Source organism: Phalacrocorax aristotelis, chromosome 7 (genome assembly GCF_949628215.1).
Source record: "Phalacrocorax aristotelis chromosome 7, bGulAri2.1, whole genome shotgun sequence".
Classification (NCBI taxonomy): Eukaryota; Metazoa; Chordata; class Aves; order Suliformes; family Phalacrocoracidae; genus Phalacrocorax; species Phalacrocorax aristotelis.
In genome coordinates this window covers 4,615,109-4,640,833 of record NC_134282.1, presented here as the reverse complement: position 1 = coordinate 4,640,833, position 25,725 = coordinate 4,615,109, and the positions used below count along the sequence as shown (strand labels likewise).

Genomic DNA, 25,725 nt, shown 5'->3' with positions numbered 1-25,725 from the left:
GCAGTTTTGGACAGCTTTTCTCATGTTAAGCCACCCATACAGCCATTGTGTGGCTCTAGGTTAAGCTGTGCTGTTTGTACGGACTGGCTGGCTCACAAGGACCGAGTGGGGACATCTGGGACCCCAGTGCCAGCACCTTCCCTGCCACCCTGCTCTGCTGTCCCATCCTCCCGTTCCTGGAGGGAACCCCGCCTGGCTCTGCCCTCAGAGCAGGGGCAAATCTGCTTTGAACCCCATATCATCCTCCTGCCTGTTGTGCCTACAGAGGCCCCAGCACCAAGTTTTAAGCCGCACCAGCGTCCGTGCAAGCAGGGGTGTGCTTTACAGCGGGCTGTTACAGGTGGGCGGTGGGGACAGCTGGGGTTAGACGCCAGCACACCTCCAGTGAGGGTTCATCCTGGTGCAGAGCCAGCTCCCACCGGCTCCAGGGCTGCCTCCCAACCCCCCAGTCTCACCTCTGGACTGTCCATTTCGAAGGGATTTAGCTCAGGGCTTGCACAGCAATTACCACCCATGGAGCAAATGTGTCCTGCCAGGAAAACACTTCCCATCTGGAGTCAGACATGTGTCTGAGGTGTACAGAGGGAAAAAACACACAACAGCGCAAGCCAAGGCATGCTGTAGATGTTGTCCATTGACATTTTTATGTAACAGACATAGATAACATTGCTGAAAGCCAGAAGCCATCTTTTTTTTTTTTCCCCTTTTTTTACATTCAGTCAATCCATTATAATATTTAACTAACTGTGGCAGACACCATGGAGAGCTGCTGAGCCTGCTGTCTCAGCTAGTCTCAGCGGGGGAGACCCCTTTGCAGCACAGAGACTGACGGTTCGACCCAGAGCCTGCGCCCCAGCTCTGCTGTTCTCTTCCGTGCACCGCAGCCTGGGCCCCGCTTCCCGCACGCCCTGCGTGCCCCGTGTCAGCCCCAGGTCCCCCACCGCTGTAGCACATGGCAGCATTGACCCAGTTCTCCAGTAGTTAAATCCTGGTGGTCACTCCAGGAAGGCCTCTGGTGCAATCATACTGCTTCACTGCATGGACCGGGGCCAGACGCTTGTCCTAGCGGACCTCGCAGCTACACTTCTAGTCCAGAATTTCCTCTAGGGTCTTAATACCAAGAGGGTAAAGTCTACAAAGGAAGAAAGTTCAGGCACATGGAAAGGAGCACAAACCTTCCCTAAAACCAAACCTCTAGCAGCAGCCTATGATCCTCCTTGGCCCATCTATCCTCATGCTTTTCATTACGCTTGATCCTCTGTTACGTTATGGTCACTGCTTCACTGGCAGTCGTGATGAGCTTGCAGCGACTGAGCAATGCTAGTGTTTCATCTCTAAATAAATAAAGGGTGTCTATCCCGAGAAAGGTGCTGGAAAGTAACCTGGTATCACAACAAGGGACACACAAATCTTAAAAGTCAAGCAAACAGAGAGCAGGCTTTTACAATGATTCCAACATATCCCCCCCAAAAAAAGGAAGAAAAATCCCTGCAGTTTGATTTTGTCACATGAAAGTATTCCATAAAGAAGCAAAACAAGCACAAACAAGGCTACAGCAACAACACAACCTCCTGCTTGCACACTGTCTTGGCTGAAGCACATCCAGCCAGCAAAACCTGAAGTGGTGCAAAGGGAGGGTCGGATCAGTGGAGCACCTTCCAGTTACTGCTGCGATACCCATTTCCCCTTTGGGTTATCACCAATTGTTACGGTATCGGCAGCCCGAGCCCTCGGCTGAAGCTGGATCCTCTGCATCTAAGCATTGTACAAAAAGAAGGGAAGGCAGACGCAGAGGGTGGGGAAGGAGGAGCAGCGAGGGGAGGTGACCTGGCGATGGTCACACCATGGGACGGATGGCAGCAGGGCTTGAGTCTCCTGACCCGGGTGCCAGGAGTGCCCAGGGCCATTGTTGTGTAGTCAGTGAGTGATGTGTCTTGTGCTGCAGCAGGGATAAAGGAGGGAGGAAAGGCTTCCTAGGGGGAAACGGGAGGTAAATAGTCTGGCTTAAACAAAAGAAAAAAAATCCACATCAGCCCAGCCAGAGTTTCTAAAATTGTCCATAAAAACATTGTCCTTATGAGATTGGACAATGCCTCCAAAATGCACAGATAGCAAAGCAAGCGAGGTGCTTCCCAGCCGATTCAGGTGGGGTCTACCTTCTTCCTCTGCACAGGCAAGAGCAAGGGGGAGTTTGCTCACTCTGTTTTTCTTAGCACCTCGGGTGCTCAGTGCTGCGTGCTGGTGGCACAACTGCACTAGCAGTTGGTTTCTCAAGGCATAAGATTACTCCCCAGAAGGAGGAAGCAGCAAGCAAGGACAAAGAGGTGAAAACATGAGGCTACAGCATCAGCCAACCCCTCTTTCCTTCATTCCAGCTGAGTGATGACCCTGCTCAATGTAATGCTTTGCCAGCTAGTAAGATCATCCTCCCACCGGGCTCTTCCAGTGGGGCATGGAGACACACATGTAACGTATTCCTCCCGTCCTTTCCCTGGCTCTTCCTGCAGCCCAGCTGTAGCAAGTATTTCAGAGTAAAACACCAGGTTAGGACCCGTGGCTCGGAGGTGTGAGCCACAGCAGCTGGAAAACACCTGAGGGATGGGTCCTCTTGGTCCACCAGCTGCAAGGTTTTTGTGAAATGAGACTTTTACCCAACGTTCTTCCCGCGGTGCCTGAAGGAGGTCTGTGCTCAGTCCCTCCTTTCTGGGTGCACGGCAATGTCTATGCCTCCTCGCTGCCTTGCAGGTTTTCCAGCTCAGTCATGGCCTTGGCCGGGAGCTTCTTGCGGCGGAACACAGCTGCAATCTCTTCAAAGGACTTTCCTTTCGTCTCCGGCACTTTGAAGTATGCAAACAGAAAGAAGACTAGAAGCAGAGCTGCGAAGATCACAAACACGTACGGTCCACACAGATCCTGCAGTGGGGGAAGTGAGAACAGGGGACACCACCATCAGCACCGCAGGGATGTCTTACCCTGGGTGGCCGGGGTGCCCTGCAGGGCTTGGAGATGGAGATCTGGGAGGCACGTGCACATCCCGCTGGGCTGCTACGGGAGCCCAGCGGTGGGGTCGTGCCAGTCATTTATTTGTACGGTTTCAGAGGGATTTCTTACCGCTATGTACTGGAAACACATTCCCACGATGAAGTTGCAGGCCCAGTTGCAGAAGCCGGCGACGGCAATGGCGGCGGGGCGCGGGCCTTGGCTGAACAGTTCGGCTACGATAAACCAGGGGATGGGCCCGGGCCCAACTTCAAAGAAGATGACGAAGAGGAAGATTGCGACCATGCTGACATAGCTCATCCAGGCAAACTGGCTCTGCAAGAGGGTGTGCTTGGTGTTACTGTCCCAACGTGACTCATTATTTATGACTAATTATTTTAATTAAGCTTATTTTTCAGAAATTTCTTTCTATTCAGACAAATGGGGACCGGACATGCACAATTAAAGGTCTAAACTCGTGTGCCAGGTGCTGGCTGGGCATTTGGTGCCATCATTGCCACGTGCAGAGGGATGTTGGAGCTCACAGCTATCAGCTCAGCTGTAGCTTTGAGCCCTCTCCTTGCCTGAAGCATGGCCAGGAAGAGGCACACTGGTGTTGTCTCTAATAACCAGGGTGTTCAGTAAAGGAAGCCAACCCTTATTTGGTTTTACATCTTGACAGGAGCTTGCACCAGTGGTTTGGACCAACTTTGATGGGGGCTGGCTCCGTCTGCTGCCTGTTCTGCCCAGTGTCTCACAGCCTGACCCCTCTCCTGGGTGTTGGGAGGAATAACTTATCCCTTTTTCTATGACAGGATGCTAGTCTAGCATCCCTGCACCAAGCCAGGAAGATGCAGGTTGAGGGTTTATGGCACATAGTGCTTGCTCATGGAGATATGCCCTGGGTTTTCTTAGCAGGTGTGTTACGATGCCGTGGGAATAGCGCAGTTGCTGTGTAAGGAGCTGAGGTTGAGCTCAGGGAGGGGACAGGGGGCACGCGTCCTTTCTAGCAGCATTGGGGTATCTCAGGGGCCAAAGACCACAACATCCTCAGGCACTGTTGTAACCAGAGATGGCTCCAGCTATGGCCACTTTGAACTGCCTGTTCTAAGGACAGATATTTTCTCAACTTCTCTGAGATGAAGATACAAAACAGTCACTTTAAAGGGTGGTTTGTCTTCTCTTGTTTGCAAACCATGGAGAAAAAATGGGGAGAAATCCTTACCAGGAGCACAAGTCCCACCGTCATGGCCACAGCGCTAATTAACATGCCCATCAAACCGGCCAGGAACAGGGACCGCCTGCCCGCCTTCTCCACCAGAAAGACCTGTAGAAACACGTGCAGCAGCTCAGTCTCTAGCACCGCCGCTCTCAGGGGGCTCCATCAGGTCCATTAGCAACGAGCAGCCTGTCACCACTACCACACCGCGCTCCTGCCCTTTTAGCTCTCGTGGTGGAGATTTAAGTGCTGGTTTCCAAGTGTCAGGAACATTGCCGGTGGCTGTTAGGGAGCCAGGCTGAGCAGTTGCTCTGCCAAGGGCAAGGCGAACACAGGAATGCTCAGAGCTCATGCATTTCCAATCTCTCAGGATTTCCCACCGCTCCTACACATGTATTGCTGACTGTGGACTTTTTTTCTCTCTGTTTTTTGGATCTTTTTTTTCTTTTTTTCAGGAGGAATGAACTTACTAGGTCTTTATTAGTTTGGAAGTAGCCTTTAAAATGTAGCATGATTCAAGTCACTTCACGGGCCACTGCGTCTCACCTGTCCAAGGGCAGGGACAGCTGTGTATCAGTTGGAGCCGTCTTCTCTCCTACAATGGCTCCCAGATTCCTTTTGCTTCCCTGGTAGCCCAAAGGCTCGGCTTGCTCCTCCTCAGCGCCTCTTGGTGGACTCCAGACATCTCGCCCAAATTTCAACATCTAATCACTTCACCCAATGGGGAGATGTAGGTAACTCCAGAGGACAGGGCATCTGGCCTGCCCAAAGATACCACGCGCTAGCCTCTGAGGCTGCCTGCTCCCTCCCCTCTGCTTGAAAGGACACCTTTGGCCATCAGCTCAACCTTTCCTGCCATTCCAGCAAATGATTTATGCTTCCAGGAGACCATCTTGTTTTGCTGGAGGCAGTTCATCCTGCTAACTCATGAAGTTGCAGCGGCTGAGCCTCTGCACTTCTTTCTCCCCTTGCCAAGGTCCACCCGGCTGTCAGTGCCTCTGCCTTTTCATCGGGGTCTGTCATTTATTGACAGATGCAGGTAATTTTTAAGTGCTCATGGCCAAAAGAAGCAAAGGACAAATGCCCCAGGCTGCAAGTACCACAGCCCTGGGGCGGAGACCCTCCACGCTGAAGAAAGACCTCTTCCAGCCGCACACCTCCATGCCGCATTTCACAATAAATATTTCTCCTCTGTACGGGATCTGTGATGGACTTCTAAAGCAGGTTCACCCCCAAGACATCCTATCCCACGTGCGCTGGACTGAGATCTCTTAGACCTGTGTATTTCTCCCTTGCTAGTCCTGCTTCGTGGTGGGTAAAAGTCCTTTGCTCCCTAAGTCTCTCTAGGGATGTGAGGAAAACGGGCTTGGCATTCCCTGATCTTATATTAATGGCTACATTAAAAAAATAATTGCCTGCTGATTGGAACTGTGTTAATACTCTCCTGAGAGAGACAAACGGAGGGGAAGGCTGTGAAAATGGAACCATCCTTTTATTGCTACAGCGCACTGCGTAGGTACGCTGAGGCTAGGTGCTGGATTACTTTCATTACCGTGCAATAATAGCCGCTGGCTATCCCTTGTGCAGGTGCTATGTACGTACTGAAAACAATTTGAAAGATAACAGGTAAGAGGGAGATTGTGAGCTGCTGGCTTCCCCGTCACAATCCCAGTCCCCTGCCTGCTCCCCAGGGGAACAGGATCTGCAGAATTTCAGTCTCAAAGGCAACTTCTATTTTTGGGGAAATGCGGAGCTACCAGAGCTTCCCTGAACATGGTGATGCAGTTTTCACTCACGAGGCGTTTAGCAGTGCTGCTTGATAGCAATGGGTTGTATTTCAAGGCTTGATTTTTCAAATGAGCCTTGCCCACAGTGCCTTCCCATGGGTGAGGTGTGCGGGGTCAGCCCCTGCTCTAGGATAAAATCACGTTTCAAAGCCACATTGTAGTTCACTTGTTTTTGTAGTCTGGGTGGACAGGAATATTTACTTACAGAGATAACTGTGAAGACTGTGTTCACCACTCCAACGCCAATGGTTGCGTAAATTGGTTGGTCAACCCCAGCTCTCTCAAAAATGTTTGTAGAGTAGTAAAAGATCTATCAAAATACATTAGGATGAAGGATTAGGCAACAGGGCTGGTGCAACTTTTTGTTCTCTTGAGGGAAGAGTTGCTCTTGCTTGGCTGAGGTGTGAAGTAATTTAATTCTGATTAGTTTTTCAACTTTTTAATGGCTTGTTATAATAATTAAAGCTGAAGCTTCCAAAGGAGCCTGAGGGAGTTAAAAATCCCACTGACAATCCCCTCCTGAGCTACTGCATTTGCACATTTAAAACTGTTTTCTCCCATGTAGTCCCATGTTTAATATTGAAAGCTAGATCACCAGCCCTGAGTGCTGGAGACAAATACCTTAATATAACTGAGTCTTAAATTAATTTAAAAATATTCTCTCTACCTTTGAATGACTAAAATTTCTCCCTTCTCTCAAAGAATAAGTGGATTCGTATCTTGTGGAAGTTAAGGGCAGCAGGTAAATGGGTGGCTGACCCCACGGCTGGTGGAGGGGGCTGGGCACAGCATCGAGCTGGCGCAGCCAGGCCCTGTGGGCCACTCATCCCGCCGGCTCAGCCCTGCGAGGCCGGGCATCCCTGCATGCTGCTCCGCCTTGTGATGTGGCAACGCTCTGAGAGTTTTGAAAGCCGGTGGGACAGATGCCTCAACCTTTGCAGAGCTGCCACCAGACTTTCAAAAATCTGAGTCTTGGCCAATTTTGAAAAGGAGGCTCCATGCTTCTAGGTATAAAATGGTAATGTCTGGTATCCCAGGAGGTGGTGCAAAACCTGTTTAGCTAAAAATAGCTAGAAGATGGTGATTATGTGGTTCCCGGGGTGAGCAGGCAGTCATTAGAGAGAGCAAACTGCTGACAAACTCAGGTATGAGGGGGGTCAAGGGAGAGCTCAGTGGATTTCTTTAAAGGAAAACGCTTTTGGGAAACTCACTGCGTTGATTCCGGAGAACTGCTGAGATATCTGCACCATCAGCGCCACGATGACAGCCTGCCAATACTTCGAAGAGGTGAAAAGCTGCCTTATGGAGACTTTCTTTTCACTAGCAGCTTCTTGCTTTTCCTTTTCCATCTCAGCAATCTCTTTCATCAGGTCACAGTTTCCTCTGAGCCTTTTCAGACCTTAAGATAAAAAAGGTCAATGTTTTATTTTAAATGGTAGATAAGAGTAGAGTAAGGACAAGAATCTAGCCAAAACTCACGGTAAGCCAACCGTGTGGATAGTAGTGTCCTCTTGCTCTGAGGACTCCTATGGCACATCGAGGATCAACGGTTTGTTTGCTTGGCAAGGGGCAGCAACACATGAGTTCTGCGAAAGCTCTGAGACACCACGCTCACGCCTCATCCCTCAACGATGCTTATTAGACCCATGCAGACACATCTCAATAGTTTCTGGACCAGAACTAATCTATACTTCAGCAGCTCAGAGCGCGGGCATGCAGCTCTGCCCCCAAGCACGTGGACATGCTGTTTTATTCGATTCTGGGTTCTCACCTCAGTTTCAGCGGTGTCCTGCCATTGACTGCTCTTACTCCTTGTAGAGACAGCTGGAACCAGCTAAGGGGGCCGTGCTGGAAGACGTATGAGCAGCTGCAGTAACTGCTGTGGATTTGCTGCGTAGTTGCGAATAGCACCAAGGATAGAGAGATCAGCTGTCCCCCAGAAGATGTCATTTTTAGACCTGGTTGAAACCCCTTCCAACTGAATGGGGGGTTTTGGGGGGTGGCATCTGCCAGATGCGACCTCTCTGACGGAAAGGAGCAACATTCTAAGCCTCACACCACCCGCAGCGACACAGAAGCCAGTGTGCCATAGGCAGTGACTGCATGCAAGCGTCCGCAATCCCTCCTGCACATGTGCTGTGTGGGATGGAGCAATTATGCCCAGTTACACGTGTGATCCCTCAGCCGGGCTTTTCCTTCTGTGTTTAATACTATGTATGGTATAAAAAAAATTCCAGAGAAGCCCAGAATGTGTGTCTTACTTTTTTTAGCTTCCTCCACCTTCCCCAGTTTGATGTAAAGGTAGCGGGGGCTCTCAGGGCACAGTAAGAGCAAGAAGAACTGCAGGAGGGCAGCCACACCAGAGAGACCGAGGAGCAGGGGCCACATCTCGTCGTTGCCCAGGAGAAAGTCTAGGCCAAGGACCTGGAATAATCGAGGCATGTTTGAATGGCTTATTTTGCACCCTAGAAAAAGAAAGTGATTGACCACTATGGCATTTTGAAGCAACAAACTGGAGGAAAACTAGAAGCAAGTATCTTTTGGTTCTTTCTGATTCCAACCAAAATTACATTTTAATTGACTCAGTCCTAAAAATTTGATTTATTTAGTTATGACGCACATTTACAAGGAGGGAATGAACAGATGGCGCAAAATGTAATGAGCAAGATGTTGGCTTACAGGTGCTGTGGGACAAACCGCTGCAAGCCGGTTCCCCACCCGGGGTGACTCGGTCCTCCTTGGGACATGCCACCAGCAGGAGACAGCTGCCTGGCCAGAACCACAGCTCGGCAGACACAGGCATGCCGGTGAAATGTTTTCTCTTCAGACCTTGCTCTCCTTAGTTTTTAGGGTATGGGGATTTTGGGGCATATGTGTCCTCAGCAGCTCCACAAAGGTGCAGAGCTTGGATGGAGATCCACGCAGCACGGGATGCCCCAGCTGCCCAGCGGCTAACCAGCAGAGTCTGAGCGCTGGAGCCGCAGCAGAACGCGAGGCTCAGCAAATAGGCTAACTTGGGCTTTGCTTTAGTGTGTGATTATGATATTGAAAAAGGTGCTCCAGAGGGGTTGTGGGTACTTGCAACTTTTCTCCTTCCACAATTTGCAAAGCATTTTTTGTAGTCCCACAGGCAGTGAAGCCGTCAGGACCTACACTGGGACCTTTTTTCCCCATAGTCTCTCCATAGTCCTTGGCTAAATCAGATTAGATTAATTTTGTGGTAACGGTAAGTTTTTCTGGACGTGTTGGTTCTTGGTACGTTTATGTGCAGCCTGTTGCGTAGCTGGGACTCCCACCACGGTGGGGGATGCTGATGGGGTTGCTGGACTCCCTGCTTCTCTGATGAAGCCATTTTTGAGCACCTGAATATCAGGAATCCCGTGTTCAGGGTCCAGCCTGACTCTGATGAGATGCATACAAAAACTTTGCAGGGGAGGGGAGAAATTGTTTGCAGAAGTACTTTTGAGTTCATGAGAAGTCATCTTTGTTAAGGACATCTGTGACTCGAGGTAGGCGTTTAACCCCATTAGAGCAGATTGCTTCCCACGCTCCTTCAGTTTTGGGGTGAAATGATGAGTGTATCCCAGCATATCACTGGGCTATCCCTAATCTCAGAGATACCCTCTCTGGGCTCAGGCGCTTTCCTTCTTACCTGGCTGATGAGGATACCCGTGACGATAGCAAGCTGGTGCAACGTCCCCAGTGCTCCTCGAAGGGCCGTGGGAGAGATCTCGCTGACGTACATGGGCACGAGTCCGGAGGAGAGCCCTGCACCGAGCACAGGCGGGTGTCACCTCTTCTAGACCACAGCTCAGCAACCAGCAGAAACTGCTTCCCAAACGGGACAGGAGGATGGAGCCCCTGTGCTGCATCCCACATCCCACCAAGTCCCTCGTGCCTCGCTGGGAACCACCCGCACCCTGCAAAGGTGCTTGGACATCCCCCGATTCAGAGCCCCGAGCCGGGAAGGCTTTACACTTGAACACCTACATATGAGCATGGAGCAGAGATTGTCTGCTGGGAGAAGTTATCACAGAGCAAAGAGCTTTTTTAAACTTGCCTTGAACCTTCAGAGGAGAGTATCATATTCACATACCAGTAACAGTGATAATGAGCTGTTATTTCTAAGATAATTCTAATTTAATTCCATATTACTTGCCTACGATCTTATCCTCTTTAAGTACAGTGCTCCTGTACTATCTGCTGATAGTAGTGTTGCCTAGGGAACCTGTTAAACAGCATGGCTAATAACATACTGTAACAACAGCCACCACCAAGATCGAGCCTTGAGATACAGAGGAGGGACTTGCTCCTTTTAGGATACGTAAAATAAACTGATTTCATGATAGAGCCAACCCAAATACTTCTGGGAAAGACCCTGGATTGGGGAGGACGGACATAGGGAGAAGAGAGAAACTCCCACCTGTGAAACCCCTTCTAACTGAAAAAAAAGATTTAAAAAATATAGGAAACTCTTAACTTCAGCCCTAGAGCACCCAGCACCCACCAAGGAGCTGGTCTGCAGTCCTTGACGCTTCCCGGACTTACCACAGTACAGCCCCGTGACTGCTCTCCCGGCGATGATGAGCATGTGAGATGGCCCGAATTTCGCCAGCCCCATGAGGAGGTTACCAGCGATGGAGAGCACGTTCACCACCAGCATGGCTTTCACCCTGCAAGGCAGCAGCAGCACAGCTCGCTCTGGCACCTCTCTCAGCCGAAGCAGCCAGTGCGACATACAGTCAGAGCTATTAAGTGACTTAATCAGCACTACAGGGGAAAAGATAATGATCGTAGGCACTGAAAAATATCGGGCAGGGGTGCAGAGTAGCTAAAAGCGTATTACACATCCCGTGCAAATGCCATTCAGATGGAAACGCTCCTCTCCCCTTTGCCATGGAAAGAAAGGGAGGAATTTGGAAGTTAATCAAGGCTGCTCATCAGCTGCTTGTCTGAAGTGCTAAAATCTGCAATAAAACGTCTGTTTTATAATTGAGGATTTTAATAAGCCAGACCTCTGTGATGGCTGGAACAGTATTTTGGAGGCTTGAGGGGGTTTCTTCATTAAACTGGGGAAAATAACAAAAACTCTATGGGGAGGAAAGGGTTCTAAGGGAAAAAAGAAAATCAAAGAGGTTTGGGCTGTGGCACGCAGGTCACAGCACGCAAGGTCCTCTCACCTCCCCAGCCGGTCACCGATCCACCCCACGGTGAAGGAGGAGACCATGCCGCCGACAGCAAACACGGAGACGGAGAGGGACCAGTACATGGTGAGGCTGTGCGGGGAGGTGGCAAGGTCCTCGCTGGGGTCGGCCGGGGGTGTGAGCGTGCCCTTGGTGCTGCCCCAGGGCTCCGTGCCCGGGACAGGGGTGGTGCCATCCTCCCCGGAGGTGTTGGTGGCATGTCTGTCCAGGGGGGCAATGCCCAACACACGCCTGTAGTGGGCTTCTATCACCTGTGATGGACAAAGAGAAAAAATGCTGTTGGCTCAACATTATAACCACCCCCAACCCATTTTGGGTTTTTATTCTGCTCCAGGAAAAACTTTTCGTCACAAGCTCCACAGGGGTGAAAATCCTGGGGTTCCCCGCAGCTCCCCATCACCCAGACCCCCAGCAGGGAGGGACCGCGAGGGCAGGTGTGGAGCATCCCCCCTTGTCCAGCGCTGCCTCCCGGGGACGGGGCAAGCACGTGGCTGGATTCGGCACCTGTGGAGAGGTGCCGTCCCTCAGTCTGGGCACGGGGACCGTGTTGCAGTGGGGACAGCACCATGACGTTCGGAGCCCCTCTCCTTACACTGCAGGAGTGGCAGCGAGGGGTCCTCGGTGTTTTCTCACCCCTCTGCCTTATCATGGGGGCTTTGTGCTGTGGGAGATAGCGCAATGTGGGGATGTGGGGAAGGGACAGGGCCCTCCTGAGGGCTTCTGCAAGGGACAAACCAACCCTGGCTGCCCCGAAGCCCTCACCCCTTGGCTGTGCACAGCTTGGGGGGCTCGGCTTACCTTCTGGGGGGCGTTAACGACACCTAGGCCATAGCCGTACTGGAAGAAACCCAACACTGCGGTGAAGACGGAGAGGACCAGCGTTCCTGTGAGGTGCTGGAGGAGGAAGCAGAGAACAGCCTCACCCTCACTGTCCTAGCCCTGCCCAAACCTGGGTGGGGCTGCATCCCATCCCTGTCCCAAGGTACCCCACTGCCCAGGACCGCGACACACGTGGATGCTGCTGCAGCAGCACAGGTGCTTTGGCTGGCTCCAAAGGAGAAGGGAAAGCCGCTGGGGGCGGGCAGGATCAGGCCCCCGGGGCAGAATGGCATTGCCCCACAAAGAGCAGTCTGTGCCGGGGCTCTCCCTGCTGCACTGCCTGTCCTCGCCCCGGTGCTCGCGGCGAGCAGGAGCTCTGCCTGGTACAGCCGATCAGGCACCAGCAGCAAGGCGCCCTGCCCCGTCCCCGGCGCACGCAGCACCACCGCTGAAGCAGAACAGCTAGGAAAGAATGACGAAAACGGTGTTTTTCAGCAGTGCTCTTTCAAGTATTATTTCCTTCCATCGCTGTTAAAATTATCCGATGAGCTGATGGAGCTCTTAAAAGTAAAAAATAGTCCCTTGACCCCTTTGCCCCTGCACTCAGTATGCAGACATCAAAGAGCAATTAATTAGGGGAGCAGATTTTTTTGTTGTTGTTGGTTTTAGTCTTGGCAAGCAATAAATGCCATTGCTGAGCACCTGGCTGCTGCAGAAATTCTAGTGCAAAAATACCCCCGAGCCACGGTTACCTTCTCTGCTTGCATTTTGCTTTTCTTGTCCATCCCGCAGCTCCTCCACTGTCCTCCCGGGAACGGTCACTGTCCTGGGCTGCGGAGCGAGGTGGGGGCTTGGGCAGGGAAGGAGGGACAGCAGGGCTGGGACGGAGGCAGCAAAACTGGCCGGTGCTCTGGGAGATGGGACTATGTCAGCTCTGGAGTTAATGAGAAACCCAAGCCTTCCATGTGTTATTTGGCCACTGCTCAGCTCAGAGCAGCCACCACCAATCCCCGTATTTGGGGGGACAAACAAACCAACGGGAGACCCACAAGGACATGGAGTGGGCCTGGGAAATTCAAACGATCCAGCTGAAAGGCTGGTTTGGGGCTGTCCCTCTGCAGAGCAGTCGGCGACGTGACATGCCAGGGACGTGGGACCATGCTACAGTCTAGTTCGAGATGTTCAACACCTTTCTTGGCTTCTGTGCTGGCTTTGTGTGCTACGTTACAACCCTCTTGCTGAATTAGCATGAAGAAACCTTTCCAGCATATGTAGCAAAGAAGCTAGAAAATGACTAAGAGTGTTTTATTTATGTAGCGCTTGACACCTGCTTTAAAATATATTTATGTGTGTATATAACATACACAACCAAACACATATAAACACAGATGTATACGGGTCTCTATAAATACGTACATACAGACCTGCACGCACACAGGCTCCTCAACACAACGCCAGTACACACCTGTACGTACGCATCCTAAGCGTTCCGAGGAGACGGCTGTATGAGATAAAACATAGCAAAATGACCCAGAATATTACAATAACATAGGTTTTCTTTAAAAAACCCCACAACAGCATGAACGCTGAGCCTTTCAGCACCACCGGCTGATTACTGTGCTGTCAAATATTGCTGATGCTACAAAATACTGCTGATGCTGCCAAATACCGCAGTCCTTTGGCTCGGCTCACTCGGTAGTCGTAAACTTTGCACAGCCGCAAAAGCTGGTCTGAGCTGGTCGCGCTCGGGCTTTGCTGTCCTTGACACGGTCAGTGAGAGGAGCTGCAGCGCTAGGGCAGATGGTGGCAGCTGTAGCAGACATGCCAAAGTCTCAATCAGTGAGAAGGTGATTAATGCTGATTAATGCCATTACCTTCTAGAGAAGCCCCTGATGGGTCCAGCAGCCAAGTTATGGCGATGCGTTGGATGATGCTCGCAGTCAGCCAGGCTTCACACGGGCACAGAATGTACTTTCTACAGAGGAAGAGCGAGGGAAAAAATAAAAAGATGAGCATAAGACTACTAATCTTTGCACTGGGCTCCGCCAGTGAGGTAAAACTTTAACCGGAGGAGAAAAGTTCATTGCATTAATGCAGGCATTGATTGCAGCCACATCACCTGCGTTCCCCTCTGGGGCTGGTGTAGCCGCAAGGGGGAGGGCCCCAAGGCTGAACTTTTTGACATTTTCCCTAATATTTGTCCTTCCAGCTGGGATCTTTGCCCACCGTGTTTGTTTGCTCACTGTGTGTGGATACACAGGCATTTACAAGCACCGTTTGTTTCTTTGCATTGCGGTTAAATGCCTCCACGCAGGGAGCTAGCAGGATTAGACAATTAATGGGCTGCCTCAAGTTTAAATCGGAAAACAAATGAGACCCCTGACCCAATATCCCAAACTGAAACCCTCAGGTGCTGTGAAACTCCTGGCCAGGACCAACATCCCCTTCTGCGATCCCTATCCCGTCACAGGTGCCTGGCCGAGGGAGAATGATGCTTTCACCCCTACTCTTCCCAGCCTACTGGAGGCAGTTTGAGGGGACAAAGGCCATCTACATACCAGAGAGAGCAGGGTGACCTTTCCATAGCTTGTAGCCTGTCGTGTCCTCCCCGCTGCTGCTTACAGAGCAGAACCCTCCCTTAATCTGGCTTCCCGGGGTGCAGAGCAGCTGGAGCAGCAGCCGGGAGGCATGGGTGAGCATCAGTCACCTCCCCAGGAATGACCCGGCGACTTCCATGGAAACCTTGGATGCCAAAGGCTGGAAGGCCCATGGCCACCAGCTTCCCTCAGCCAGGTCTGCTGGCAAAAGGCATGAAGTTATCCTGGAGCTCTCCCATCCCTTCCTGCCCCCTTACCCTCCCTGCTGGGCTGGATGCTGCCAGCTGGTGCCCAGGGCCACCTCGCCTCTCGCATAGAGCCCCCAGCTGCAATACACTCCTCCAGAGCCTTGCCCCGAGGCAGTTAAAGCATGTTTTCAGCTTTCAGTAACAGATCCAAGCCCCTCTGTTTTTCTGAACAGGGGTCTGGATGTGGATGTGCCAGTTAGCAGAGGCTGGCTCGAGGCTGGTCCCAAGGCTCATGGGCGGGAAAGGCCGGTGTGTAAATCTGCTTCCTACTGCAGCCGCTTCCCAAAGGGGCTGTCAGAGCATCACACCTTGACTGTTTCCTTGGAAAACTGAAGCGCAACGCACCGACGTGCGCCGCGCCTGACTCCACCAGGATGATCAACCTGTCTAATCTCTTGTATGTGCCGCCTGGTTGTGGGACCGCAGGCTGTGGGGTGCAGATATCAACACAGCACAGCTCAGGAGCAGTACCAACCTGTCCCGTGGCTGGGGAGCCGCACCAGGCAGCAGTCAAGCGATTTGACCAAGGGCACAGAGATCAAAAGCGTAAAGGGGAGATGGCAGCTGGCCCGTGGGCATCTTCCCTGCGGGGCCAGCCATGCCATCCTCATCTTCGCTGCTGGGACCCCAGCGTCATCAGCCTGGAGCTTGTTTGTACTTTCTCTTGTCCATGTTCAGGTGATCTTTGAATGTGTCCGAGAGCAACAAGAACACACGCTTCACGCGGCTTGTACGCACAGCGCTTTCCTTGCCAGGGCAAACAGAGCAGCTCAGCCGGGTGGATTCATCCCACAATTATTCAGGGAACGCGGTGCGATGCAGAGGTAAAACATGCAAGACGACAATCATGGACCTCCACGCGCATGGCTGAGCATCGCCGTGGGTCCAGGTGACTCCCAGCCCGAGGGCATCGCTGCTGTTCCCAGGTAAAGCGCGGTAGAAATATCAGTTTCACTGTTTTCAGGACAGCAGCACACGCCACAGCCCTGTCAGTGCTTTGGCCGGTGCCGTAGGGTTTTGTGGCTTTTCTCCAGGGCTCCCGGCAAGGAGCTGCTCCAAACTGCTCTCGTAGCTTATCACTGAGTGTGCAAAACAGGTAAATGCCAGGAATCCTAAACAGCATCCAGCCCCTTAACCCTGGGTGGCTGCACCTTGTAGCAGGAATCTTAACGTTTTGTGATGGGCATCACTTCCGTTATTTGCAGACAACAGCACTTGCGTTGTTGCTAAGTATGTTAGCTATAAATGAAGTGTAAGAACTCCGTAATAATGCTACTGTCACGCAGAATTGCCATGCTTACTGCCTACTGTGTGTCGTGCCTACTATAATCGGTGTTGTTGCTAAATCTAACGTTATGTGATAAAAAGAGGGGGTTAAAGTTTAGGGTCGGGCTTTGCTTTCGAACAACTGAACGTGCTGTCACATCAGTGGAAGCAATTTAAAGACTCCGTAAGGACAGTAAGGTTTCCTCTGTGGCTGGGGTAATTTGCCCACTCGTTTTACCACCTTTGGGTCATCCAGAGGCAGCTTTGATGTTTAAAAAAAAAAAAAAAAAAAAAAAAAAAAAAAAAAAAAAAAAAAAAAAAAAAAAAAAAAAAAAAAAAAAAAAAAAAAAAAAGGAAAAAACCCAAAACATAAACCAAAACAAAGGGAAAAAAAGGAAGATCCAGACCATAAGGTTGTGGGTCTCCAGAAGAGCAGGCTGACGAGGCACGTCAATGGCTGGCACAAAAAGAACACAATATATGTTCATTTTTTATCTGCAGCAAACCTCTTTTGCAGTAGATCGCGACAGCCAGGATGGGAAGCGGAGCTCTGCAGCGGTACGCAGGGCAGTAAACAGATGCCGCAGGGGCGCGGCGGTTGCGACAGGCATCCCCCACCTTGAACCGCATCCTTATTGCGGAGAACATCTCTGCTGGATCTCCTTAGGGGAGCCGCGTCCCCAGGTGGGTGGCTCATTATCCCGGGCAGGGTATGGTATGGAGGTCCATGCAGGTTCAGTCCCTGCTGCTGCTCCCTGCTGGCCTCTGTGATGCTCAACGTTGGCCCCAATTACGCAGCGTCACCGTGCAAATTGTTGCATGAGCAGCAACGGACCTGCGTGGGCTCAGGTCGAGACCAGGAACTGCAGCACGGCAATGTCAGCTGTGCCAGCAACCGGGGCCGGGGTCACCTCAAGCATCCCCTTTCTGTCCCAAAAATACATAATATGATCAACCCTGAAATCATCTCGCAACAAGAAAAATGCCGTTTGATAACAGTTCTGGAACTGGTTTGGAAACACATTCAACTCCCACGAGCAGCTGACACAGCCTTACCTCTGAGCATCCCTGACCTTGGGAACGGTACCCAGCACCTCCCCGGTGTCCGCAGCACGCTGGGGGTAACCCCGCGGCCGAGCACGCGCCAGCTCTCGGGGCTTTTCTTTCACGTGCCACGGAGGGTGCGACTTGTGCCTGAAGTTCACGCAACTCTGTAAATAACTGGATCTGCAACAGTCTCACGTGACTCCTGCACGCATGGACGTTATTCCCCTCTTTCCTCCGGCAGCCCTGCTCAGCTCAATGAGTAACAGTTTCCTTTCCCAGCTAAAAACCCCCCAGAAACAGGGTGTTAAAAAGCACCCCAGGTTTTCTTTCTTTAAACGCTAAAATTAAGTAGCTTCTGATAGCATTGGTCAACCACAAGCATAGTTTACTTACAACAAAAGGCAAGCAAATCAAAGCTGGGAATATTTAGAGGGGAAAGCACATCTTTACAATAACCACGGGTTGGTTTTGTAGAAGAGCAGAAGTTTTCAGGTGGTGACAGTCCATTGAGACATCCCTCAGCCGCTGCCAGGCAGCATCGCAGGGGACATCCCGCACTCACCCTGCCCAAACCCGCCGCCTTCCCGGGACCCTCCAGGCAAAGGGCATCGCGACTCAGAGCCCTGGAAATCCACTTTACCTTCAAGACCCGCTAACGGTTAACACCCCAGGTTTTATTTACAAAAATATAAAAGGCATGGCTTAACATTGAAGTTTTGTGTTTTATTGGCACCAGAAATGCATTTACTCTATGGTACGTCCATGTACACGCTCCGTAGACAAGACTGTGTTAATAGTGGTTTCTTATGCTTTTTGTTTCAAATGACTCCAAGATTTAAAAAAATACATTCAAGAACTACTTATGTTTAAACACAACGATTCCCTTCTCTTTTGTCACTGTACCCAAAAACCCACGACAAAAAGAAAACCCATAACCATCCAAAGCCATGTATTTGTCACATCAAGAGGGAGTAAAAGAAAAAAAAGAGTTATTGGTTTGCAATAAAAAGGTCCAGTTTTTATTATATTTATATTTTAACCGATGAAGAGCTGGTGGCATCAGTGATGGGACTTGCATGGGGTTTTAATTGGGGTCTCACGGCCGTCCCTGCCCTTCGCAGGGAGCTTAGCCCGGTGTGGGGCAGGCTGCGCCGGACCAGCGGGAAGGTGCCCGATGTCCGGCGGGCGAAGGCGGCACCGGCAAAGTCCCCGCCGGTACCGAACCGCGACGCCCCGCACGCGGGACGCTTCGGGCGAGGGTGGCCCAACCCGCCCCCGCCACCCCGCATCGCCTCTTACCCTTGATAAAGATTCAAGTTGGACCAAGTCCTGTTGATTTAATCATTTTTTAATAAAGCCATCGTTACTGAGTACACCAAGATTGCCAGTTAAGCTCTCTATATGTCGCTGGAGGTAACAGCGCTGTGATTGACAGCGGAACGGGGGGAAAAAAAAAAACCAAACCAAAACCAAAATAAACCAAACCAAAAAAACAAACCCCAACCGAAACGAGGTAGGTTAAAACCAGCAACACAGACCTTGTTATGCGACACCCCAACACCACAGGCGGCCATGCTTGCAGCTACTGAGAAAGAAAACCCCAGATACGCACCGAAAACTGAAATCAACTGAGCAGAGTTTATAGGGACACGATTCAACCTGAACTAAACACACACACACGGTTCGGCACAGATGTTGTCTTTCACTGTATGTTGGGTAATTCCTAGGGAGCGGAGGGGGTGGAAAATGAGTAGAGATTCGGACCCTCGGCCGAAGAAACCACACATATATATATATATTTTAAGCTCTTTACAAGCCCAATCCAGCAACACGGGGGACGGGCAGCTCGTTTCGTGGTCCCCATCCCCACGCCGGCTGCCTCCGCACGCCAGCGCCCGGCTCCGGGCTCGGAGGGGGGACGAGCGCCCAACAGCTCGCGCCGGCTTCGGCATCGGGGGTCCGGCGCCCGCGGCATCCCGGGAGCCGTCTGCGGCCGCAAATCCCGCCTGAGGAGCGAGCGTGGGGCTCCTCGACCGCTCCGCCATCCTCTCCTCCTCCGATCCCCCATCCCAGCGCCCGCGGCCAAGCCCCGGGGCTGGCAGGCACTGCCAGAGCAACAACAAATGGCACCTCTGTCCCTATCAAGACACACCATTATGTGAAGATCCATATAGAAATATGGATTGACAGACTTGACAAAAATGGTAGCTGATTTTTATTAGTCTAAGGCTAGTAGTTTAGCCATTTAAAATCCATTTCCCAAAAGAGGGGAAAAAAACCTATTTTTTCTCTTCTTTAAAAATCCGTTAAGCCGTTGCTGCCAAAAGCAACATGTAAATGTTGGTGAAGGCAAAAGTTTTCTAAAATTACCCAGCTATACGGTTATGGCCTTCATCACAAAGATAAAAGGTACATTTATTGTGCTGTCTCTCACCAGATTTAATTGGTAACTTTACAACATACTATATATTTGATGCTAGCAGGCAGACAGAATTAAAAACAGACTTTTTGACACGGTTTCTTTCCCCGTTCTTACAAAGTAGGGGACAAAGAAAAAGTAAAATTAAAAAAAAGAATAAAATAAAAGGAAAAAAAAAGGAAAATTCATAACCCACTATAACACAGCGTAATCAGGAGACCTTGGGGGGTCCAAGCGTGAAAGTCCGTCCCTGCCCGCAGCCCCCGCCCCGGGGCTGATGGCGCTGGGGGAGCGGTGTTCCTTGGGGCCCTCCGCATCTGCCTCTACAGTGTTAGTCCACGTGTTTAATGTCCTTTAAATTAGAAATAATGCCATGGTGGTGAGTGCCAAGTGCTTCTCTGTTACCAGTTCATCATGGAGTTTCTGTTGAGGGTCATGAAAAACACTTGGCTGCTTCCTCCGGATCTCACCGATGCGAAAAATACCTGTTTGGAAGTGAATAAAACCCCGTATTAATTTTCATTATTGTAAGAAAAAGTCTGTTAATTGTCTCGGTGAGCGAGGAAAGCAGGAGCTGCCCCACACCCTGTGGTTTCCTCTCCCTAAATCTCCCTCCCTGCACCTTTTCTCCAGTTGAGAGCAGAAATTTTAAGCAGACCCACTGCCCAGTTCTCAGTTTTCCGTGGAGCTCAGGGGCCGGAGCTGACCCACGCGAGACTCGGATCAAACCGAACCACTTGTTAGTAAATACGGTAATAAAACCTCCCTTGCTATCACTACCAAAGAGAGCACCTTAAAAATACCAAGTTTATCACATTTTACTGCCACGGCATCACTTACTATGCAATATTAGTGAGACTGCTGTCAGTGGTTTGGATCTTGCTAAAGGTCATTTGGGTCAATACCCTGCATGGGAGTTTGAAATGGTTTTCTTCGGAAAAGTTAGCCCCGGTATTTCACCTGTTTCTGAAAATCAAGCTTGGGAAAACTACTCTCCTTCAATATGCTCAAAGCACGTAAACGTATCAGGACTCTGGGTGAAGGATAGACCCTTTGGTGCCTCCGTCGGGATCCACCAGCATTTGACCCCAACGGAAGTCTTAAAAAATAAGTAAGTTCTAATTTGCAAATATTTCAGAGGAGAATCTGAAGTCTCTGCCCTTTTTAAAACCCGAAATTATTCAATCTTCAGAACTTTAATCGTTAACTATTTCTCCAGAAGGAGAAACATCTGTATTTAGTATTTCAAACCCACCATTATCGGTTGGTTCCAGTATTTTAGAAAGACTGAGGTGAGGTTTTTTCCCAGTTTTCTTACAAAAGGAAAGAAACTGAATAGGAGCAAACCAGAAGAACAACCCTTTAGCAAAACAGTTTAAAGCCTGCAGAGTCAAGTGCTCAGAAGTTAGAAAAAAGAAAACTAGGAGTATTTGGGCAACTTAAATTCAGCTTCTTGGGCAGCGTCCCGTGGTATAATCAATCACAAGGTTAGGATGCATTTTTTTTTTTGCAGAGCTCCAGCCTAACTCCAAGCAGCAGGTAGGGCAATGCTCAACTAATGATTGTGACCTCAAACCTTCTGTATTGCGTGTTATTAACCCTGCTCTGGGGTCAGAACAATCAGTTTCTTCATGTGTTTCGTGACGGTGCTCGTTACGAAAGAGCTCCTGGCTGCACGGTCCTGATTTACCTCAGTGAAACCTTGTGAGATGAGGAAATACCAACAGCAGAAACAGACCTTGGCATTCAACCATCTTCCATGCAAATATTCCTCTTCCTCCAGCAATTTCTCCTTCCCTCATTCCCTGCACCCCTTGCCCATCAGCAACACCCGTGGCAGGGGTCATGTACACGACAGCCGCGTTCCCCGTGCAACTCTGGTGCCCCTCCAGAGCACTATTTATCAATGCTGTCCACAGAAGAAGGTGGGGCTCCACGGAGAAAATAGTTTAAAGATCACAAAACTAAAAATGCACCAAAATGTTTCTGCACCAGAGCTCAAATCGGGGTCACTTACACATCCTTAGCGCTACCATTTCTCAGCTTTTGCAGTTTGCTTGGCAGCCTCAACAGTTAGTGCTCAGATGCAAGACTTGGGAGAAAGTCAAGCCAAGTCAAGCCAGGTCTCAGCTTAAGGTGGAAGAGATCTTGCGGATCTTCCCACCACAGGCTGAGGTCCGCATCAACTGGAGAGAATTCACTGGGAGTGGGCTTATGGGCACTGCTTATTAAACAGGACCTTCAGATTAATTATTAACCTCAAGATAAACCAGACTTAAACTCTTAAAGTAGCTGGCTGTAGCTTAAAGCGCAGACACAAGCTTTGAAGTGGACTTACCTTATCATTTCTTTCACATAGAAACTTTAACCTTTGAGCTCGCTTGTGCATAAATACTCCATCCAAATGTCCCGTCTCCACTGACCGGATTTCAATAGCTTTCTCTCCCCAGCCCATTATTTGATTGGAATGAATGTAGGCTGTCAAAAGGAAGCGTTTGGTAGGTGTTACAAAGTGTGTTGAGCTGAATATTACGCACCAGGCAGAAAAGCCCTCGTCAGCTGTTATTCAAAGCTTATGCAGATCAATGGCAGAGCTCTGACTGCCGGCGGCACAGGTGGCCAGGCGTGTGCCCACAGGGATAATAGTCTCTACATTGCAGTTTTCATCCAGAAATTGCTGAGTGATTTAAACAGAAGTAGTATCGCTTCTCCCGATTTCTGTGGGTGAGGAGCCGGGCAGTGGCTTGCTTCCCTGGGTCGTGGAGCTGAGCAACAGCAGAGCCAGAAGAGCAACCCAAGAGTTCCCAGCTCCTCGCTCAGCCCCTCTTCCACTCAACATTGTATCCCACCAGTGCAATAGCTTATATTATCTTACGCTGATCTTATACTTAAGATAAACCAGAGCTCAAATCTTTAAAAAGTCACTTGCTTTTATTGCACAGGACCAAACTGTAGAAATTTAGCCACTGCATCTCTTATGTGGCTCAGAGAAATCTCCTTCGATAAACAAAAGCCCAAATGACTCCTCCTCAGCATCCCCAACTCCTCATCTTACTTGTCATTTGTATTTCATGCAGGTGAAGAGGAAGGGTTGACCTACCCACGGAAGTAGGCATTTCTCCCCACTGGAGCACCACATCTTTAGTTATCCGTCCATAGGTGTTGACATATACGCCTTCATCCTCATAGCACACAAGCATCTCCATCCCGTCTGTTTTAGGCAGGATGACAATGGCGTGAGGAGTAATATTGCCCTGAATCTGCAGTTAAAATAAACCCTAAAAGTCAGAATTATGTTGAATGGAGGAAGGAGTAAGGGGAAGGGAGCAGAGCCTTAGAAAAAACTAAACCCCAAACCAAGCCGAGAACAAAACCCTCCCTCGATTCTACAAACAGGCATCGGCTTTCAGAGATAAGCTTGAAGGGGAATAAACTGTCATGTTTACCCTACCATCAAAGCTGTCTGATACGTCAAGGATAAACAGGTTTAGCAATTCTAGAGCGATCGCAACATATACGCCCCCAAGACTGATGGCTGACACTCGGCTGTAACACAAACAAGTGACTGCTGACTGACGAATCCATCTCCTATTCAAATTAAGGCAAATAAACCCCAGAATTTTACAGGTAGCCCTAGGGAGGAAATATTCCCATTTCTTTAGCAATCAGTCTCTAGCTCCAACAGCAGCTGCAGTGGCTTCCCACCCATGTCTGCCCTTCCATAGCTAAGACAACCAAACTGCCCCAGTATTTCTCCCTATGCTTCCTGCCAGCTCTCGCAGAGGAGGCGCCGCTGCTCACATCAGATTCAGCAGATCCGGGATTTGATTAGTGACCCCAGTTTCTCCTAGACCAGTTTCTCATTCTGCTTGGGCCAACAGCACGGATGGAGCTTCAATGAGCCAACAAGAAAATCCTCATCTACAGCATTTTTGTAGCATTGGTTCTCTCTTGAAATAGCTGATGGACCTGAGAGAGGTCCTGTGGTGAGTCCCTGCTGCCAGGGGGTTCGGGAGTTTTGAGCAGCAGGCTTACTGAGATTTAGGCTACCCTAATCCTGTAACCCTCGCCTGGACAAACTGCAGTGCCTCAGCAGGAACAAGTGTTGGTGAGCACATCTGGGACGCCGGGCAACGGGACGGTGTGCTGGGCATCCAGCTCTTGGTGGGTCTATGTTGTCCAACGACCAAGAACCAGGTTTCATGGCCCTACAGAGCGCTCCGGTACTGCTCCGTGCAGCGTATGGACAGATCCTCCTTTCTGTGGGACACGGCAACCTTAAACCTGACTGCTCGGGCACAAGGACAGAAATAGCCCGCGTGATAACGAACACAAAGTATGCGATGCCCGAGTCCTCTTTAAGCGAGTATCAACGAAGGTGGCACCAGAAAGTGCCACACACAGGGCAAGATGTCATCTGACCGATCACCACTTCTGAGCCACCAAACCTCGCGGGTTTGGTGCAGCACTCCCCCGGGTACTCACGTGAGATGGTATGTAGATATCGTAAGAGTTCCCAGAATCTACATCAATCACATGGAAACCAGTGTGCGATCCAAAGATAACCTTGAGTCTCTGACCCTCTTCTACAGTGAGATCCACGAGCAACGGCTTGTGCTGGAGATCTGCAAAAGACTTTTATAATCCCTTCAGTGAGTATCACGGAAAACCGACAAATCCCCACAGCAGCAGCCTGATACGGTTTCAAAATCGTATTTGTTTGACTATGTTTCCTACTAAGTATGTGGTTATTTATATTCTTGTGTCTGTTCCTATGTCAGATGCCTCAGAGGGTATCACCCACTCGTTCCAGCCATCCCAGCAGATAAGCGCTCGCCCTTGCCAAGTACGACTCTTTTCCCCCAGGAGCCCAAGGCCAGCCTGAGGATTTGGTCTCTCAAGGAAGGCAACAGCTCAGTTTTACACAAGCGTGCGAACGGCCAGTGTGTGGGGAGGCCCCGATGCCGGTGCTGCTCAGGGTAACAAGATCAAAGTCTGCAGAAAGCTGTGACCACCCACCTCCCCTCTCGGCAGGGATCACAGCTCCCGTCTGGGCAGCTGAAGTGAGTCAGATTGGCAAAGACCTACTTATCCCTGTTGAACCTAACCTGCTGGATGAAGGCTGGGACCAGCTCCCTGGCACCAGCTCCCTGGCATGGACCGATCCAGGACAAAGCATCTCTCCATGGCTCGGGTCCTCAGCAGGAGGGTGAAACACCCCCAGGGAGAGAAAAGGGCTCCCGGCTCTCTGTGCAAGGGCTGCTCTGACTCCTGACGGGGAAAATCAGTGGGTGGTAACTCCCACCGTCCCCACAGATCCCTGCCTACGTGGCAAGGAAAGGACGCTCAGCCCCCCCAGACTGGAGAAGCAGCAGCAGGAGCACTAACCCGCACCCTCACCAGAGCCGGCGGAGGCTGGATCCAGGCTATTTTAATGCTGCTGAGCTCTCCATGCCACCGAGCCCATTTATTCTGGCTTTTGTTCAGAAAAATCAAATGTGACCTAATACTGCATAAACCCATTTGTGCTGGAAGGATGTAAAATGAGATTACTCAGCATGAACGTCTCCAGAAGGCATTGCCCCTTGTGACTTGTCTCTGCGCAGAGCTTAGGATGAGAAGTACTTTAAAGTACTAAGTATAAAATACCCATTGGCAGGTTATGGAGGAGAAAGGTCTCACTGAAGGAAACTCAGGTAGATGAAAAGAGGGGGGTGGGTGGGACGAGAAAGAGTGGGTCATTCTCCTGGACTTTCTGCCTTGAGACAGAATCCACACTGCAGAAGGGGAGAGGCCCTTGCAAATTAAAAATGGAAAAGAATGCCGATCTGTTTTCATTCTATATGTGAAAAATCAGTCAGAAGTTAAAAAAACCCCACCAAACCACAACCAAAAAAACCAATAAAACCACCCCGCCCCCCACCAAAAAAAAAAAACCCCAACTCAGTTTTACTCATGGGCATTTGGTCAGCTTTCTGCGGACTTCCCAAGCAAAGCCTGCCAGCATAAGCTAATATTAACACTTAATTGCTAGCCGTAAGCAGAATGTATCCCGTCTCTTCAACCAGAATGTACCCCACCTCCCATGCCTGCCAGGCATCCCGAGGCGCGCAGCTGCGTAAGCGGGACGCTTTTCTGCT

At 50.4% G+C, this 25,725-nt stretch overlaps 2 protein-coding genes across 9 annotated transcripts in view; both read right to left on the bottom strand.

Annotated features, from left to right (window-relative positions):
• Nucleotides 1–616: 616 nt before the first annotated feature.
• SLC2A2 (solute carrier family 2 member 2) lies at nucleotides 617–13,992 on the bottom strand. The gene is made up of 12 exons (XM_075098488.1): nucleotides 13,883–13,992; nucleotides 12,761–12,942; nucleotides 11,988–12,083; nucleotides 11,166–11,440; nucleotides 10,534–10,658; nucleotides 9,638–9,753; nucleotides 8,247–8,409; nucleotides 7,197–7,384; nucleotides 6,191–6,295; nucleotides 4,205–4,306; nucleotides 3,112–3,315; nucleotides 617–2,913 (listed from the first exon to the last, which is right to left on the bottom strand). Exons 2-12 carry the CDS (start codon nucleotides 12,791–12,793, stop codon nucleotides 2,722–2,724), a joined length of 1,599 nt encoding a protein of 532 aa, XP_074954589.1. The 5' UTR covers nucleotides 12,794–12,942; nucleotides 13,883–13,992; the 3' UTR covers nucleotides 617–2,721.
• A 4,506-nt stretch (nucleotides 13,993–18,498) lies between these two features.
• Nucleotides 18,499–25,725, bottom strand: part of TNIK (TRAF2 and NCK interacting kinase) — a 165,689-nt gene continuing 158,462 nt past the window's right edge. For all 8 annotated transcript variants that reach the window (XM_075098479.1, XM_075098482.1, XM_075098483.1 and 5 more), the window contains 4 exons: nucleotides 24,071–24,220; nucleotides 22,686–22,845; nucleotides 21,924–22,063; nucleotides 18,499–20,070 (listed from right to left, as the gene is read on the bottom strand). In XM_075098479.1, coding sequence (XP_074954580.1) covers nucleotides 19,987–20,070; nucleotides 21,924–22,063; nucleotides 22,686–22,845; nucleotides 24,071–24,220 — 534 coding nt within the window. In that variant the 3' untranslated portion in view covers nucleotides 18,499–19,986. The remainder of the gene's footprint in view (nucleotides 20,071–21,923; nucleotides 22,064–22,685; nucleotides 22,846–24,070; nucleotides 24,221–25,725) is intronic.